We start from the raw sequence: 20,380 nt of genomic DNA, 5'->3' as shown, positions 1-20,380 counted from the left end.
TTAATCACAGAAATGAAAACAACATTGGAGGAAAGGAATGGCAGTATTAGGGAAACAACAGTTGAGACCCCCAAGGAAAATACTGATTATCTTGAGGCAATGAGAGAACTGAAAGCTGAAATAGCTGTAATGAAGAAAGAAGCTGAGGCAAGGGAAAGCAGACTAACAGAAGCAGAAAACAGAATTATTCAGACAGAGGATGAGTTAGAGAAAACTAAGAAAGAGGTGAAAGAGCTTAAAAAGAGACTGAGAGACACTGAAAACAACAACAGAGACATATGGGATGATCTCAAAAGAAGTAACATTCATATAATTGGCCTGCCAGAGGAAGAAAGAGAGGAAGGGGAAGCAAACATTCTAGAGGAAATAATAGAAGAAAACTTCCCAGACCTGAATAACAGAAAGGACATCAAGATTCAAGAGGCCCAGAGAGTACCAAACAGAATCAACACAGACCTGAAGACACCAAGACACATCATAGTCACAATGAGAAGAAGTAAGGATAAAGAAAGGATCCTAAAGGCTGCAAGAGAGAGAGGAAAAGTCACATACAAGGGAAAACCCATAAGATTATCTGCAGACTTCTCCACTCAAACTCTAAAATCCAGAAGAGAATGGCAAGATATCTATCGAGCCCTGAATGAAAAAGGGTTTCAACCAAGGATAATATATCCTGCTAGACTTTCATTCAAACTAGATGGAGGGATCAAAACCTTCTTAGACAAACAACAGTTAAAGGAGGCAACCATCACCAAACCGGCCCTGAAAGAGGTTCTAAAAGACCTCTTATAAACAAGAACATCACTATAAACTGGCAATATATCAGACCAAACAAAAAAATTTTATTTTTTGAACAATGGCACTACAATACATTAAATCCATAATATCAATAAATGTCAATGGCTTAAACTCACCCATCAAAAGGCACAGAGCGGGGGGATGGATAAGAAAACATAACACAACCATATGCTGCTTGCAAGAATCCCACCTGTCACAAGATAAACACAGACTTAAAGTGAAAGGATGGAAAACTATCATACAGGCTAACGGACCACATAAAAGGGCAGGAACAGCCATTCTCATCTCAGACACGATAGATTTTAAATTAAATAAAGTAATAAAAGATAGGCAAGGACATTACATAATGATTATAGGATCAATCAGCCAAGAAGACTTAACAGTCATTAACATCTATGCACCCAATGAGGGACCATCTAAATACATCAAGCACTTACTGAAAGAATTTCAAAAATACATCAATAGTAATACAATAATAGTGGGAGACTTCAATACCCCACTCTCATATTTGACAGATCAACAAAGCAAAGAACCAACAAAGATACAAGAGAATTGAATGAAGAGATTGACAGACTAGACCTCTTGGACATTTTCAGAGTCCTTCACCCCAAAAAACTGGAATACACCTTCTTTTCAAATCCACATAACACATAATCAAGGATAGACCACATGTTAGGCTACAAAGACAGCATCAATAAATTCAAGAGCATTGAAATCATCCATAGTATCTTCTCAGACTACAGTGGAGTACAACTAAAATTTAACAACAAACAGAAAATTATTAAAAGTCACAAAATTTGGAAAATAAACAACATACTTCTTAAAAACCACTGGGTCAGAGATTCACTCAAGCAGGAAATTCAAATGTTCCTGGAAACAAATGAAAATGAAGACAAAGGGAGTCGAGCTGTAGCGCAGCAGGTTAAGCGCAGGTGGCGCAAAGCACAAGGACCGGCATAAGGATCCCGGTTCAAACCCCAGCTCCCTACCTGCAGCAGAGTCACTTCACAAGTGGTGAAGCAGGTCTGCAGGTGTCTATCTTTCTCTCCTCCTCTCTGTCTTCCCCTCCTCTCTCCATTTCTCTCTGTCCTATCCAGCAACGACAACAACAATAATAACTACAACAATAAAACAACAAGGGCAACAAAAGGGAATAAATAAATAAATATAAATATAAAAAAAAAAAGAAAATGAAGACAGAACCTATCAAAATATTTGGGACACAGATAAAGCAGTACTGAGAGGGAAACTTATAGCCATACAATCACATATTAAACACCAAGAAGAAGCTCAAATGAACGACCTTAGTGCACACCTCAAGGATTTAGAGGAAGAGGAACAAAGGAACCCTAAAGCAACCAGAAGGACAGAAATCACTAAAGTTAGAGCAGAAATAAACAACATCGAAAATAAAAGAACCATACAAAAGATCAATGAAGCCAAATGTTGGTTCTTTGAAACATTAAACAAAATTGACAACCCCCTAGCCAGACTCACCAAACAAAAAAGAGAGAAGACTCAAATAAATAGAATTGTAAACGATGCAGGAGATATCACAACTGACACCACAGAAATCCAGAGAATCCTGTGAAACTTCTATGAAGAACTATACGCCACCAAGCTAGAGAATCTGGAAGAAATGGAACAATTCCTAGAAGAATATGCCCTTCCAAAACTGAACCAAGAAGAACTACAAAATCTAAATGCACCAATCACAGACAAAGAAATTGAAACCATTATTAAGAACCTCCCCAACAACAAAAGTCCTGGACCAGATGGCTTCACAAATGAATTCTACAAAACTTTCAGGAAACATTTAGTACCCAAACTTCTTAAGCTTTTCCATAAGATTGAAGAAACAGGAATACTCCCTTCCACCATCTATGAAGCCAACATCACACTGATACCAAAAGATGATAGGGACAGAACAAAAAAGGAAAACTACAGACCAATATCTCTGATGAACATAGATGCCAAAATATTAAACAAGATCTTGGCCAACCGGATACAGCAACATATCAAAAAGATTGTTCATCACGACCAAGTGGGATTCATCCCAGGAATGCAAGGCTGGTTCAACATCAGTAAGTCAATCAATGTCATTCACCACATCAATAAAAGCAAAACCAAAAACTACATGATTATCTCAATAGATGCAGAGAAAGCCTTTAACAAAATCCAACACCCATTCATGCTCAAAAACTCTACAAAAAATGGGAATAGATGGGAAATTCCTCAAGATAGTGGAGTCTATATATAGCAAACCTACAGCCAACATCATACTCAATGGACAGAAGCTGAAAGCATTCCCCCTCAGATCGGGGACTACACAGTGCTGTCCACTGTCACCGTTACTCTTCAACATAGTATTGGAAGTTCTTGCCATAACAATCAGGCAAAAGAAAGAAATCAAAGGAATACAGATTGGAAGGGAAGAAGTCAAGCTCTCATTATTTGCAGATGATATGATTGTATACATAGAAAAACCTAAAGAATCCAACAGAAAATTACTGGAAGTTATTAGGCAATATAGCAAGGTATCAGGCTACAAAATCAATGTACAAAAATCAGTGGCATTTCTTTATGCAAACACTAAATCTGAAGAAGAAGATATCCAGAAATCACTCCCATTTACTGTTTCAGCAAAATCAATCAAATACCTAGGAATAAAGTTGACCAAAGAAGTGAAAGACTTGTATGCTGAAAACTATGAGTCGCTACTCAAGGAAATAGAAACTGATACCAAGAAATGGAAGGATATCCCATGCTCATGGATTGGAAGAATAAATATCATTAAAATGAATATTCTCCCCAGAGCCATATACAAATTTAATGCAATACCCATCAAAGTTCCACCAACCTTCTTTAAGAGAATAGAATAAACACTACAATCATTTATCTGGAACATGAAAACACCTAGAATTGCCAAAACCATCTTGAGGAAAAGAAACAGAAATGGAGGGAGTCGGGCTGTAGCGCAGCGGGTTAAGCGCAGGTGGCACAAAGCACAAGGACTGGCGTAAGGATCCCGGTTCGAACCCCGGCTCCCCACCTACAGGGGAGTCGCTTCACAGGCGGTGAAGCAGGTCTGCAGGTGTCTATCTTTCTCTCCTCCTCTCTGTCTTCCCCTCCACTCTCCATTTCTCTCTGTCCTATCCAACAATGACGACAACAACAATAACTACAACAATAAAACAACAAGGGCAACAAAAGGGAATAAATAAATTAATTAAAAAATTTTTTAAAAGAAACAGAAATGGAGGCATCACACTCCCAGACCTTAAACTATATTATAAAGACATCATCATCAAAACAGCATGGTACTGGAACAAAAATAGGCACACAGACCAGTGGAACAGAATTGAAAGCCCAGAAACAAATCCCCACACGTATGGACATCTAATCTTTGATAAGGGGGCCCAAAGCATTAAATGGAAAAAGGAGGCTCTCTTCAATAAATGGTGCTGGGAAAACTGGGTTGTAACATGCAGAAGAATGAAATTGAACCACTTTATCTCACCAGAAACAAAAATCAACTCCAAATGGATCAAAGACCTAGATGTCCGACCAGAAACAATCAAATACTTAGAGGAAAACATTGGTAAAACACTTTCCCACCTACACCTCAAAGACATCTGTGATGAATCAAACCCAATTGCAAGGAAGACTAAAGCAGAAACAAACCAATGGGACTACATCAAATTGAAAAGCTTCTGCACATCCAAAGAAACTATTAAACAAACAAAGACACCCCTCACAGAATGGGAGAAGATCTTCACATGCCATACATCAGATAAGAAGCTAATCACCAAAATATATAAAGAGCTCAGCAAACTTAGCACCAAAAAAGCAAATGACCCCATCCAAAAATGGGCAGAGGATATGAACAAAACATTCACTACAGAAGAAATCCAAAAGGCTAACAAACATATGAAAAACTGCTCTAGGTCACTGATTGTCAGAGAAATGCAAATTAAGACAACACTAAGATACCACCTGACTCCTGTAAGAATGGCATACATCAAAAAGGACAGCAGCAACAAATGCTGGAGAGACTGTGGGGACAGAGGAACCCTTTTACATTGCTGGTGGGAATGTAAATTGGTACAGCCTCTGTGGAGAGCAGTCTGGAAAACTCTCAGTAGGCTAGACATGGACCTTCCATATAATCCAGTAATTCCTCTCCTGGAGTTATATCCCAAGGACTCCATAACACCCAACCAAAAAGAGGTGTGTACTCCTATGTTCATAGCAGCACAATTCATAACAGCTAAAACCTGGAAGCAACCCAGGTGCCCAACACCAGATGAGTGGCTGAGAAATCTGTGGTATATACACAATGGAATACTATGCAGCTATCAAGAACAATGAACCCACCTTCTCTGACCCATCTTGGACAGAGCTAGAAGGAATTATGTTAAGTGAGCTAAGTCAGAAAGATAAAGATGAGTATGGGATGATCCCACTCATCAACAGAAGTTGAATAAGAAGATCTGAAAGGGAAACTAAAAGCAGGACCTGACCAAATTGTAAGTAGGGCACCAAAGTAAAAACCCTGTGGTGAGGGGTAGTCATGCAGCTTCCTGGGACAGTGGGGGGTGGGAGTGGGTGAGAGGGATGGGTCACAGTCTTTTGGTGATGGGAATGGTGTTTATGTACACTCCTAGCAAAATGTAGACATATAAATCACTAGTTAATATGAGAGGGGGAAAATTAATTGTATGCCTCAAAGTTTTTCAAAACACAAACTGAATCTTTTTAATATATAGGCTGTGTATTTGATATGCGGACTCTCTCAAAAGCCTAGACCAAGTAGATCAGAAGCAACCAATAGCACAGCTATATACAAGATACTGGGTACTGTACAGCAAACCCTAACAAAAGGACTTTTCAAAGTTAACCCAATTCCCAAATAATGTGATGATAACATTAACTATTGATTGTCTTTTTGAACCCTAAGACAGCAGGAACCTCACATCTCCATTATAGAGCCTCTACTTCCCCCATTCCTGGAACCCTTGGATAGGGCCCTCTTTCCCATATGCCTCTCCCAATCCATATCAAATAATATTGCATCCGCTGATCACAACCTAACCAATGCAACGATTGCCACCTCAACATGCTTCACTTCAGACTGTGTCCAGAGACTTCACGTGTGGAATGACAACCCTTCAGCTTCATTACTTGGGTGAGACCTTTCCTTTCATAGTATTCTCTAATTCCATCTCAGGAGGTTCACTTTCTAACAAAGTCCCAAAACCTAGATATACACCAGTTTCTGTGAGAGAGAGCATATGTTCACACGTATCTATAAACTACTGCAAAATATATACCTGAAAGCAGAAGTACACTAGAGTTTGCAGTGAGTACCTCCCTAACACTTCCTCTCCACTATTCCAAGCTTTGGGTCTATGATTGCTCAACAATTTGTTTGGCTTCATATGTTAACTCTCTTTTCAGTCACCAGGTTTCAGATGCCATCAGGATGCTGGCCAGGCTTCCCTGGATTGAAGACCCCACCAATGTGTCCTGGAGCTCAGCTTCCCCAGAGACACACCCTACTAGGGAAAGAGAGAGGCAGACTGGCAGTTTGGACCTACCAGTCAACGCCTATGTTCAGCGGGGAAGCAATTACAGAAGCCAGACCTTCCACCTTCTTCTTCTTCTTCTAGCGTTTGCCCTTCTTCCGTAGCCAGTCAACAGCGTCAGGTTGAGCCTGATGTAAAGTTTCGAGACCTCCTTTGAATCTGGAGAGGTGACAGTCGTTGACTATGTGGGTCATAGTCTGTCTGGAGCCGCAGGGGCAGTTCGGGTCGTCTCTGGCTCCCCAGCGATGGAACATAGCGGCGCACCGGCCATGGCCTGTTCGATAGCGATTGAGGAGGGCCCAATCATAACATGCTAGGTCAAAGCTGGGTTGACGCTTGCAGGGGTCTGTGATGAGGTGTTTGTTCTTTACCTCAGCTGACTGCCAACTCTGTTTCCAAGAGTCTGGAACAGAGAAGTTCAGTGTAGGCGTAGGGGACCAGATTGGGTGACGAGACGTCAAGCCTTGGACAGGGTGGGCGAAGATATCTGCGTATATTGGCAGGTCCAGTCGAGCGTAGACGCGGGAAATGAACTTAGATGATGCCGCATCCCGACAAATATCTGGCGGGGTGATGTTGCTAAGAACTGGCAGCCATGGAACCGGGGTGGAACGGATGGTTCCAGAAATTATCCTCATGGAGGAATATAATTTGGAATCGACCAAGTGGGCCTGGGGGCTACGGAACCATACTGGGGCACAGTATTCTGCAGTGGAATAGCATAATGCCAGAGATGATGATCCACCTTCTGCAACCCACAATGACCCTGGGTCCATGCTCCCAGAGGGATAGAGAATGGGAAAGCTATCAGGGGAGGGGGTGGCATATGGAGTTCGGGTGTTCAGAATTGTGTGGAGCTGTACCCCTCCTACCCTATGGTTTTGTTAATTAATCCTTTCTTAAATAAATAAAAAAAAAGAAGTGATGACCTTGGAAATGGCTAAAAGCTATTGAGAAGTATTCTAGAAGAGGAAAACAAGATAAATCCAAAACACGATCCCTATTTAATCTAAAGATATTTAGACTAAAAATATCACAATTTGAACAGTGAGGTCAAGTATATTACTGTAGATGCTAGCTAGCCATTGATTTTCATAGAAAACAAACTCCCAATTAACCTGGTTATAATAATAATTAACTACTGCAATTTAAACTCTCTCTAAGACTACAAGAAACCCTTTGCACTATTTTAAGACCCTCATTTTTCTTAGTCCTTGAGCCTGTAGGACTATGCCCATATTTCCTGATATTTCTTCTCTCAGATTCATTACTGCCATCCTGTTGACCTCAGCCAAATCAGCACTATTAGTGCTGCCATCTCACACTGTGCTGCTACTGAATTCTTACTGTGGACTGCAGCCAGAGATACCAAACCTGAGATGTCAACCTCCCAACTCCTCAAATCTAGTGAGATCTTTCCTAACACATGGGACTATCTAGTGCCACTTTAGATGGCACATCATCTAACAAAGTTACAGATACTAGATACAGGCTAGGATTTAGGGTACTGAGTGCAGGTATACATGTATCCATAAGTGCAGGTATACATGTATCCATAAGGGGTAATTATATAACTTAATGTAAAAGTGCTTAATAGTCCTCTGTAATTAGAATTGGACCTAAGAGGCAGACTGGGAGTATGGACCGACCAGTCAACGCCCATGTTCAGCGGGGAAGCAATTACAGAAGCCAGACCTTCTACCTTATGCAACCCTCAACGACCCTGGGTCCATGCTCCCAGAGGGCTAGAGAATGGGAAAGCTATCATGGGAGGGGGTGGGTTATGGAGATTGGGTGGTGGGAATTGTGTGGAGTTGTACCCCTCCTACCTTATGTTTTTGTTCATTAATCCTTTCTTAAATAAAAATTTTTTTAAAAAAGAATTGGACCTAATAAGCCTGGAATCCTAGTAGAAGTGCCTAAAGAAGGCATCATAAATTCTCTAATGGATCAGACTAAGATCAAATTAGTTTGGCAATCTAGCAGAAAGATGACAGATCTCAAAAACCTAATTCTGGTTAGGAATAACAAATGACACTCAGTGCGTAAACCATTGGGAGAAAGTCTAAAGTTGTCAGATAAAGAACTATACAAGCTGGATAAGAGCAAGATACTGGCTAACTTAATAATAATGGCCTTTTTGGTAAATATCACACCACCCCATCATCTGGGGCTGTAGTCAGGGAATTCTTGGATTCCCACAAAGATATGATAGACCTAGAACTCTAACGGATCCCTCTCTCCATCCACTGGTCACTTCCATCAGAAACGTCATCATAAGACCTCTTGCAGGCCTTCACAGGACCTTGCCCTCCCTATAAAGCAGCAATAGTAGGAACTGTCCCAATCTCCAAAGGGAGGCTAGGTCATTCTGCCTTTCCATTTGATAAATACTGGTCCTGAAATGAGTGCAGCATGCAGTGTTTCCAGCTGTGGCCACAAACTGCAAGCTCAGACCAACAGAGGACTCAGAGGTTACACAGGTTCCCGTGCTGAATATAAATATATGTGGAACCTGGGTCAGGCGTAAACTGGGGTAAGCAGTTTTGTTTATAGATTTCTTTTCAAGAATGGAAGTTACTCTGCCCTAATACAAATTTCTAGCCCTTTTCTCTTCTCTGACACTATCTTCTCAGACAATACGTCTGTCTACCTCCATGTTAGCTATCAAACTCAAGTAAAAAAAAAAAAAAAAACTATGATAGTCGTGGTCCCCTAGGAACTTGCCTAAAATGGAATTCCTAGCTTCTCTCCACCCTAAAATCCCTATTCTCATCTGCTCTACTCCTACTTTTTGTTTTCTGTTCATTAACCAATTTGTCTCACTTTATATCTTGGGTCCTTTCAACCACCACATTGAAGATGCTATCATGATTCCATCCTGACTGCCCTGGGCAGACAATCTTACAAATGTGCTTTGGAACCTCACTGCTCCATAGCTGTACCCGAATAGGTAAAGCAAGAAACAGGCTGGAGGTATAGATCAACCTGACAATGCCCATGGCCAGTGGAGAAGTGCTGGTGCTCACGCGGAGTGGCTCCAAACAGGGGGTAGGGGGAAAGCCTCTGACCCTTCCTCACCAGTTCTAGTGACTGTGTGAATTAGAAAGAGGCATTGGGAGATATCCTGGTACAAATATCCATTTATTTGGAGATGGGTACAGGATTTTATATTGAGTTAAACAAAGAAAATTTTTCACATGTGTCAGAAATTACAGATTTCTTAAAGGTCAGCTTGTCCCCATGGTAGGGGGTTGGTATGACAAGAATTGATGAGATACATAAAGGTCAAGACAGTTAGTTTCCATGATGCAGGCAAGTTAATTATTCAAAGGTATTTGAGAAAAGCATAGGGGTTAAACCAGTAAGGTGAGGTAGAGAAGGAGAAAAACAAAACTTGATGTAAATCACAGATATTAAAAGACACGAGGAAATAGAATATGGGGTCTCATGGCCGGGGTACTGGCAGGGGTGTATGATAGAGTGTGTTCTCCTATATGATCAAAAGGTGAAGTTATAGTGAATGTGTGAACTTTGAATGAACCTTGAAGCAAGCAGCCACTTAGTCTGCTAGCAAGAGAATGAACTAAGTATGAGAGGCAGTAAGCATTCTGTGAGCTTGAAAGACTAACAAGGAGAAACTGAGTCTGGGAGACTTTTCCTCTTGGCTCATCTCTATAAAGAGAGAGGCTAACAAGTGGGGTGTCTTTCCAGATCTACATCCAAGGATGGGAGAGCTCCCCTAAACTCTACCAAGCTTTCACATAGTCCTACAGAGAAGCTATTGCAGAGGCTAGAACTCCCTCCTTCTGTACCCCAAAGACCATTTTGATCCATATTCCCAGTGGGTGAATAAAGATAGGGGGAAGAGGACCAGAGGGCTCTGAACTGCAAGTTCATCAGGAACTTGAGAAAGAAGAGGGAAAAGGGAGGGACATTTGGATGTAGTAATAGGTGTATATGTGACTTGGAAAGGAAGAGAATATGGGACTTTCAAAAATGGCAAATATATACAAATATAGACATATATAGTAGTACTTAACCCATACCTGCAAACTTGGGAGAATTGCTATAGCTTACAATAGAGAGATTATGGATCCAGAACTCTGGTGGTGAAAACAATGCAGTGCTATACCCCTGTTATCTTATAATTTTGTAAATCAATATCAAATCACTAATAAAAATTGCATTTAGTGACCAACATGCCATGTGCTAGACACTTATCACTACATTATCTCATGAAATCCATATGGCAGTCCTATTTATGAGTTGAGAACCATTAACATCTGATTTTACAGATTAGTAAATTAAAGCATGAAAAGAAGTTTTCCAAGGTCACCTAGCTGGGTGAGTGGCACCATATATGAAGGACTCTTTCTCATCAACAGCAATGAACTGTCTCAAGTTCAGCACTAGGTACACAGAAAATAGAATGTATTACAATCAATATCCTTTCTAATAATATTCTCTCTTGCCTATGCTTTTAAGATGCTAGTATTATCTTATTATTTATTATGTGTGTTGAATAAAGGTGCTTTATGTGGTAAATACAATAAATACCTGTATGGTGTGGGAATCACTAGCTTGCCCAAGAATTTCCAGGAGAACTGGATCAGATACAAAGAAGAATCTTGGAAATAGTAATCTCTTCTTTTCCAAATACCTTTAAATAAAGTCATAGTATCACATTTTTTAAATGATTTTTAGCCAAGAAACAATCACTAACATCTTCAGTAAGATAACAACAAACACCTATAGTAATTTTCCATTTGCCTCTGAAACTGTTGGTTGGCACCTAAGTCCATATTTTACCATGGATGGCACTTGGCAAAACAAGCAGAAACAAGAAAAGAATTCAAAATCTCTCATCTATTGTCTTTCTTCACACCAAGAGCACTCCTGTGATCTTTATAAGTTTTAAGAACCTCATAGCTTAACCCCAGGGTAAACACATAATTTATCTCCAAATCATTCTGAGAGTAAAGAGGAAATAACTAACCATTAAGTCAGAACACAGGCATAAATTGTACAAATCAGGATATAGTGTCACCCAATTCAAATAGAAATTGAAAATGAACTGCTTGTTAAATAAATTATCCACAGATTTGTCAGCTAATTGTTTTCAGCATACATCTCTATTCCATACCTATAGTATTGATAGATGGAATGAATGCTAGCCACCACCATCCATAAAGATATGTGCATATTCTTTACTTTAGTACCTGTGAGTGTGGACTTATTTGGGGGGGGGGTAAGGTTGTTATAGATGTACTGAAGTTAGAATCTTGAGAAGATTATCTTTAACTATCCAGATAAGCCCTAAAATTCAACAAGAGTCCTCACAAAGGACATAAAGGTAGAAGCAAAGAATATGTGAAGACAGAGAGACGAAGACTGGAGATCTGTAGCCACAAGGCAAAGAAAGCCTAGAGCCATCAGTAGCTAGAAAAGACAGACAGATTCTCCCTAAGAGCCTTCTGGAGGTGCTGACAGCTGACACTTGATTTCAGACTTTTGGTCTCCAGACCTATGATACAGTAACTATCAGTTGATCTAAGCCACATAATTTGTGGTCGTTTGTTACAGCAGCTTTATGATACTAATACAGTCCCTCAACTCTCACCCATCACTAAGTTAATTTGTCTTTTGTTAATTATTTTTTACAGGAAAACTAAATCAATGTGACATGTTACATTCCTATCCAACATGCAACTATGGCCACCAAATCATAAAGCAGCCAATACAGTTATCTTCTTCTGGATAACACAGCATCACATATAAAATCATAGTTGATATAAAATTAAACTCTTACCCTGTAAGTGACTTCTGACATACTTCCAACTGTTCATGTAAGTGAGGTAAAAGTTGCCCCATGGTTTCATCTCCAACACAGCAACTAATCACATTTGGGTTCTCATGAGCTCTCTGCATTATTTTTATCCATGACTTGTCAATATTCTGAAAACGTTTTGCTTCCTACAAATATATACATAGTCAATAAAGATTAGCATTTAGAAAATTGAATAAAGCATAATCTTTATTTCCTATAGTTCTTCAAACCAGCCTCAATTAGTCTCGGGCTATATAATTTAAGGGGAACTTTTTTTTTTAATCTGAATTAGTTCTTAACAACAAAACCCAAAGTCATAAACTGCTTATAAACTGCTTATTGAAATACTGCTTTTATCACAATGGGGTTTATCACTTATTTGTTTCTTTACACTTACTACATTTTTCAAAGTGCCACATGATTAATTTGCAGAGCTATCAACTTAAAACTCAAATTCAGCCTTTCAGCACCTCAGGTGTTTTGGTTTGATGAGCAAACTGAAGAAGCATAAAAATAATTTGATCTCAAGATCCTTGGAATAATTACAGCTCAATAATACCCCAGGAAAAAGAAAATGAAAACAGTAAAAACTCAAAACAAAGCTTCATTTACATTTTTGCAAATGAAAATTTCCTATTCACTATGAATGATATTAAACTTTGCATTCAAATGCAAAAATGCCTCTAGAAATTGGCATAAAGTGGCCTCTCTTAATGCAACTTTCTAATTAAAAAGGAAAAAGCCTATGATTTATAAATGTGTTACAAAGGGAAGCCAGCCATATTCAAAATCTTTTTATCTTTGATTTTTAATCTTTTACAGATCCCACTTATAGGTATAAAAATTCAGGAAAGATAGGCTTAATTTTATAAGAAAAAATTACTTTCATAGAATAAAGCTACTTGTAAGTTATTGGCATTTATTTAAAAGTCCTCAAAAGAGACTGGGAGTATGGAGTGACCAGTCAACGCCCATGTTCAGCAGGGAAGCAATTACAGAAGCCAGACCTTCCGCCTTCTGCATCCCACAATGAGTCCATACTCCCAGAGGGATAAAGAATGGGAAAGCTATCAGGGGAGGGGATGGTATATAGAGATCTGGTGGTGGGAATTGTGTGGAGTTGTACCCCTCCTATCCTACAGTTTTGTTAATGTCTTCCTTTTTAAATAAATAAATAAATAAAAATTAAAAAATTAAAAATTAAAATAAAATAAAAGTCCTCAAAAGAACTGTTTTAAAGATTTTCTTTCAGACTACACAAGCTTCTTCCATAACATGTTTCTGATCGACTTACTAATAGTTCATCCATGCTTACAAAATAGAGATTAATTTTAATCTTACGCTAAGAACATTTTATGATTAATTTTGGAAAAGATCAACTACTGTAATTTAATATTGCTATATTTGAATACTTCACATCTTCAAACAACCATAAGATTATTTGCTGTTTGAAAATAAGTTTCTTCTTTCTGCTAGTGTAAAGGTCAGTACTTCTTTTTTTTAAAAAAAAAACAATTTTTTGTAAGAGACAAAATAGTATATATTTTGGGCTTTGGTGACCATCTGTTAAAATTATTCAGCTCTGGGAGTTCGGCTGTAGCGCAGTGGGTTAAGCACAGGTGGCGCAAAGCACAAGGACCGGCATAAGGATCCCGGTTCGAACCCCGGCTCTCCACCTGCAGGGGATTCGCTTCACAGGCGGTGAAGCAGGTCTGCAGGTGTCTATCTTTCTCTCCTCCTCTCTGTCTTCCCCTCCTCTTTCCATTTTTCTCTGTCCTAATCCAACAACGACAACAACAATAATAACTACAACAATAAAACAACAAGGGCAACAAAAGGGAATAAATAAATAAAATAAATATTTTTAAAAAATTATTCAGCTCTGCTGTTGCAATGCTATAGCAGGCATAGCCATGTTCCAACAAAACTTTATTTATATAAACGTATGAGTGGTCCACAATTTTCCAACCTTGGTACAAAATAATTCAAGGCATAATCATATGTTAATGGAAGGATTTTTACAAAGATATATACTCAACATCAAGCAAATTATTCTGTCAATGGTTACAAGAATCATATTTACCTGAGGCAATTGTTTGGCTATATCTCCACCTACAAAGACAGCTTCAAGATATACCCAAAGGTTCTGAACTACAAGCCACTCTTCAATTATATCTGAAGAAGTGGACAACTTATATACCCAGTTCTGTATGTTTTTTTTAAATGGAGCATTATATCTGAAAAGTAAGAATGGTAAAATATTACATTTCAAGAAATTCAGAAAACAGTATGATAAAACAAAGTAAATTAGAAGACAAACAGGTCTCTGAGAATGATTTTTTAAAAAAAAAGTTTGCTTTGTGTATACCTATGTTCATAGCAGCAAAATTTGTAATAGCCAAAACCTGGAAGCAACCCAGGTGTGCAACAACAGATGAGACGCCAAGCAAATTGTGGTATATATACACAATGGAATACTACTCGGCTATTAAAAATGGTGATTTCATCATTTTCAGCCTATCTTGGATGGAGCTTGAAGAAATCATGTTAAATGAAATAAGTCAGAAACAAAAAGATGACTATGGGATGATCCCACTCATAGGCAGAAGTTGAAAATAAGATCAAATGGGAAAACAATAAGCAGAACTTGGACCGGAGTTGGTGTATTGCATCAAAGTAAAAGACTCTGGAGTGGGAGAAAAGGTTCAGGTCCTGGAACATGACGGCTGAGGAAGATCTAGTGGGGGTTGAATTGTTATGTGGAAAACTTGTAAATATTATGCATATACAAACTATTGTATTTTACTGTTAACTATAAACCATTAATCCCCCCAATAAAGATATTTTTTTTAAGTTTGCTACATACTGGGAATTCTCCTATGGGTCTTCGGAGCACCAAGATGATACAGAAAGTTTTTTTTCCAGAACTAACCACAAACTGATCAGAGTCTGCTGTATCTCTACTGCTACCTGGAAGTGACTTCACAAGAATATTATTTGTCTTCAAGGGTGAGACTTGACTCTAGATATTATATGGATAGTGACACTTCTCTATTGGATCACTGATCTATTATTAATTTTATAAATTTTCTTTCTTCTTTGTTTTGGATAAAAATGTAAATTGTGAGGGAAGAGGGATAGAGAGAGGGAGAGAGAGAGGGAGAGAGAGAGGGAGAGAGGGAGAGAGGGAGAGAGAGAGAGAGAAAGAGAGAGAGAGAGAGACCTGCAGCATTGCTTCACTGCTTCTGAAGCTCCCTCCCTACAGCTGGGGACTGGGGACTTGAACCCAGGTCTTTGTGCATTGTAATGTATGAATATGTACATTCAACCAGGTGTGCCACCACCTAGCCCCTTTACTAATCTATTAGTAAATGTTTTATGTGAATAAGACTTTTGTTGTTTTATTAAAAGAAACTTTTTGCCATTTTTAAATTTATGATTAATAGTGGGTTACAAGATTGTAAGATTACTGTGTATATTTCTATAATCACACCTACCACCAAAATTCTGTTTCTCCCCTTCCGCCTCCCAAAGATAACTACCATAGTTCTCACAGTCTTAAGAACAGTTTACTTCTGTTTAAAAAAAATGAATTAATGAAAGGAAAAGAAATAAATTAACTTTTATAGTGATTTCACTTAGTGTTCCTATGTTTTAATCACAGAACAGGAAAAATGGGTCATATGTTTTGCCACAGAGGTCCAACAAAGAAATTATGCTGACTGCTTCTTGGAATTAAGGGAGGACAAGGAATAATTTGATTTTCCTATGCCCTGTGAACCAAACCCAAATGGGAACAGCCTTTGAGACATGGAACAAATTGTACCACTGGTCTCTGGAACAATTACCACAAGACCAGAGCAAAGCTGAGATCTGATTATCACTTATAGATATGGTCTTGCCCCCCCCACAGAGTGCTAATTCCATCAGGCACTGTGCCTAGAGTCTGTAGATATCTAGAATAATCACCCCTGAAGTAGCATGGTTTCTGTTTTCTGACCATTAAGAGCAGCTGAAGCATTTATGCAACTACAAATGGGTCCAGAAAGCTGGGCATGGTAAAGAAAGATAAGAAGTAGAGTAGGCACCAAAGTAAAAACCCTGTGGTGAGGGGTAGATATGCAGCTTCCTGGGCCAGTGGGGAGTGGGAGTGGGTGGGAGGGATGGGTCACAGCCTTTTGGTGGTGGGAATGGTGTTTATGTACACTCCTAGTAAAGTGTAGTCATATAAATCACTAGTTAACTAATATGAGAGGGGGGAAATTAATTGTATGCCTCAAAGTTTTTAAAATGCAGACTGAGTCTTTTTAATATATAGGCTGTATATTTGATATGCGGACTCTCTCAAAAGCCTAGACCAAGTAGATCAGAAGCAACCAATAGCACAGCTATATACAAGATACTGGGTACTGTACAGCAAACCCTAACAAAAGGACTTTTCAAAGTTAACCCAATTACCAAATAATGTGATGATAACATTAACTATTGATTGTCTTTTTGAACCCTAAGACAGCAGGAACCTGACATCTCCACTATAGAGCCTCTACTTCCCCCAGTCCTGGAACCCTTGGGATAGGGCCCACTTTCCTGTATGCCTCTCCCAATCCATATCAAATAATATTGCATCTGCCGATCACAACCTAATCAACACAATGATTGCCACCTCAACATGCTTCACTTCAGACTGTGTCCAGAGACTTCACGTGTGGAATGACAACCCTTCAGCTTCATTACTCGGGTGAGACCTTTCCTTTCATAGTATTCTCTAATTCCATCCCTGGTGGTTCACTTTCTAACAAAGTCCCAAAACCTAGATATACACCAGTTTCTGTGAGAGAGAGCATATGTTCACACATATCCATAAACTACTGCAAAATATATACCTGAAAGCACAAGTACACTAGAGTTTGCAGTGAGTACCCCCCCTAATACTTCCTCTCCACTATTCCAAGCTTTGGGTCCATGATTGCTCAACAATTTGTTTGGCTTTGTATGTTAACTCTCTTTTCAGTCACCAGGTTTCAGATGCCATCAGGATGCTGGCCAGGCTTCCCTGGACTGAAGACCCCACCAATGTGTCCTGGAGCTCAGCTTCCCCAGAGACCCACTAGGGAAAGAGAGAGGCAGACTGGGAGTATGGACCGACCAGTCAACGCCCATGTTCAGCGGGGAAGCAATTACAGAAGCCAGACCTTCCACCTTCTGCAACCCACAATGACCCTGGGTCCATGCTCCCAGAGGGATAGAGAATGGGAAAGCTATCAGGGGAGGGGGTGGGATATGGAGATTGGGTGGTGGGAATTGTGTGGAGTTGTACCCCTCCTACCCTATGGTTTTGTTAATTTATCCTTTCTTAAATAAAAAAATAATTAATTAATTAAAAAACTTTTTTAAAAAGAAGTAGAGTAGATTCCATGGAGAAAGTGATAGAAAGCTTTGAGCAAGTGCCTACAATTAGTTGAAGAAGTCAACTTCAGCTTTTTTACAATAGTAAATAGTGTTGATATGGTAGGGCAGCATTTCCTAGCAAGTAGCACTTGTGAACTAGATCTTTAAATTTTTCTTAACCCAGGACAGGGTAATTATAACATGTTCACAAATAAAATTGGTTGTTAGTTTGCTTGTTTGTTTTTTCTAAGTGCAGCCTATAACCTATGTTATAGATGAAGATATAAATGGAGCTGTATCCCCAAAAAGTAGGAGTTGTTTGGGCAATCAGAGGCATTCTTGTCTATAGTTAAATTATACAGTCCATCTAGTCATTGCTCTAAGGTTAAAAGCAGTCAATACGTCCGAAAAATCTTCAAAATCAAAACATGCAGGCTGAGATGGTATGGATAAACATTTAAAGCACCAGGTACTTGGGGCCCAAAATGGTCCTTTTTAGGGGGAAAATAGTCAATTTTTAATGATGCTTAACTTCCCAATATGAAAAAGAGAGATTAGAAATAAAACCTAGGGTTGGCAAGATAACTCACTTGCTTAAACTCATTTGATAAAACACTTGCTTTATCATGGGCAAGTCCCAGGTTTGAGCCCACCCCTCACTGCACTGAAGGAAGCTTTAGTACTATAGTGTCTCTCTCTCTCTCTCTCTCTCTCTCTCTCTCATTGCTACTAGTGTTTTCACTGTGGCTCAGTGCAGGCATTTTTTCCGGGTTTTTTCCTATTTTTATTTAATGGGACAGAGAGAAATTGAGAGGGTAAGGAGAGGGAGAGATAGGGAGAAAGAAAGATAGACACCTGCAGGCCTGCTTCACTGCTCATAAAGCATCTTCCCTGCAAGTAGGGAGCCGGGGCTTGAACCCAGTTCCTTATATGAATGATGATATGTGCATTTAACTGGATATACCCTGGCCAGCTCCCTCCCCCCCTTTATATCTAAAAAATAACTTGGCATGGATTGGTGAAGCCCCAGGAATGACACAAAGAAGAAGAAAGGGAAGAGAGGACAGGAGAGAGAGATGAGAGGGAAGGGAAGGGAAGGGAAGGGAAGGGAAGGGAAGGGAAGGGAAGGGGAGGGGAGGGGAGGGGAGGGGAGGGGAGGGGAGGGGAGGGGAGGGGAGGGGAGGGGAGGGGAGGGGAGGGGAGGGGAGGGGAGAAGAGGGGAGGAGAGGGGAGGGGAGGAGAGGGGAGGGGAGGGGAGGGGAGGGGAGGGGAGGGGAGGGGAGGGGAGAGGAGGGGAAAGAAAAAAGAAAAGGCAAGGGAAGGGAAGAGAAGGGAAAGAAAGGAAGCATAACCAACTTCTATCCTTTGACCAGATACCTTCATTCCATAGTGAAAATTGTCATGGCTGAAAAGAAGGTTCAAGGTGGTCTATGGAATCAAGGATCCACCAGCGAAGTGTCACAGTCCAGAAAATATCTAGAGTCAAGTCTCAGCCTTGAAAATATATAATTTCCTGTTTCTATCATTCCCTAGTGTGGTATCTGGAGAGGTGAGATTCCAGAACACATTGGTGAGGCCATCTGCCCAGGGAAGTCAGAATAGAATCCTGATAGCATCTGCAACCTGGTGGCTGAAAGGTGGTAAGATATAAAGTAGGACAAAGTGTTTATTAATAAACAGGAACCCAAAGGTAGAAATAGAGCAGATGAAATTAGGGGTCTTCATGTGGGGAGCTCGGAAGTCTATTTTAGATATGTTCCAAGGGGGCCATGACTTTAGTAACTTTTGCCTGAGCCTAATAGCTAACATGCAAGTGGACTAAAAATATTATTGTCTAGGAAGATGGTACCATAATTTAAAATAGGGCTAGAAAGCTGGATCAGGGAAGAGAATATCACCAAATATGAGGAAAGTATATAAATACTATTAGCTGTTAACCCTATCGATCTGACCTAGGGCACAGGAGTTAGCACAGGAGCCTGTGTAACCTGTCAGTCTAAGCCCCAAGTCCATGATCACAGCTAGGAACACTCTAGATGCACTCATTTCAGAACCAGTCTTCCTTGAGTGGCAGGGTAGGATGACCCAGTCTCCTTTCAGAGAGTGGGACAGTCCCTACCACTGTTGCTCTACAGTGAGGGCATGGTCCTAAAGAGGCTCACAGGAGGGCTTATGATGGTGGTCCTGATGGAAATGACCAGTAATGGTGGAGGGAAGGATATATTAGAAGTCTAGGCCTATCACATCTTTATGGGAATGCAAGGATTCCCTGACTAGAACCCCAGATGATGGAGTGACCTGGTATTGACCAAAAAGGTCAACATTAAAGTGAGCCAGTCTCTTGTCCTTATGCAGTTTTTGTAGTTCCTTCTTTATCTGATGAGGTTAGATCTTCTCCCAGTTGTTAAATCACTGAGTGTCATTTGTTGTATCCAAACCAGTTATGGGATCTGGCCTCAAGTTGGGGAGGGAACACACCTAGGGTTTAAGTGGGATCTAAGTTAACCCTAAGTTTTACTGCATTTTACTTATTTGATGATTGTAATAGAGCTTGTCAGAGGGGACAATAATGGTCCTTTAGATGATATATACATTTTTGCCGGTATATTACTTGGTCAATTGCATACAGTGTTTCTTCTAAATATATAATCCATATCCTTTAAAAGGGTATGGATTGACCTTACAAATTGCATGTTCAGCAGAGAAGCAATTACAGAAGCCAGAACTTTCACCTTCTGCACTTCATAAATAACTCTGGTCCAAGAGGGCTGGGTGC

The 20,380-nt window shown here is 39.8% G+C and overlaps 1 protein-coding gene across 1 annotated transcript in view; it reads right to left on the bottom strand.

The window, feature by feature from the left end:
- The window catches only part of DNAH8 (dynein axonemal heavy chain 8), a 429,487-nt gene that overhangs the window by 266,236 nt on the left and 142,871 nt on the right, over positions 1-20,380 (bottom strand). The window contains exons 36-38 of the mRNA XM_060190815.1: positions 14,300-14,453; positions 12,199-12,362; positions 10,947-11,049 (exon numbers count right to left, since the gene is read on the bottom strand). Coding sequence (XP_060046798.1) covers positions 10,947-11,049; positions 12,199-12,362; positions 14,300-14,453 — 421 coding nt within the window. The remainder of the gene's footprint in view (positions 1-10,946; positions 11,050-12,198; positions 12,363-14,299; positions 14,454-20,380) is intronic.

This window comes from Erinaceus europaeus, chromosome 4 (genome assembly GCF_950295315.1).
Source record: "Erinaceus europaeus chromosome 4, mEriEur2.1, whole genome shotgun sequence".
In the NCBI taxonomy this organism is placed as follows: Eukaryota; Metazoa; Chordata; class Mammalia; order Eulipotyphla; family Erinaceidae; genus Erinaceus; species Erinaceus europaeus.
The sequence above is the reverse complement of the archived record's forward strand: the minus strand, read 5'-3'. Positions and strand labels throughout refer to the sequence as shown.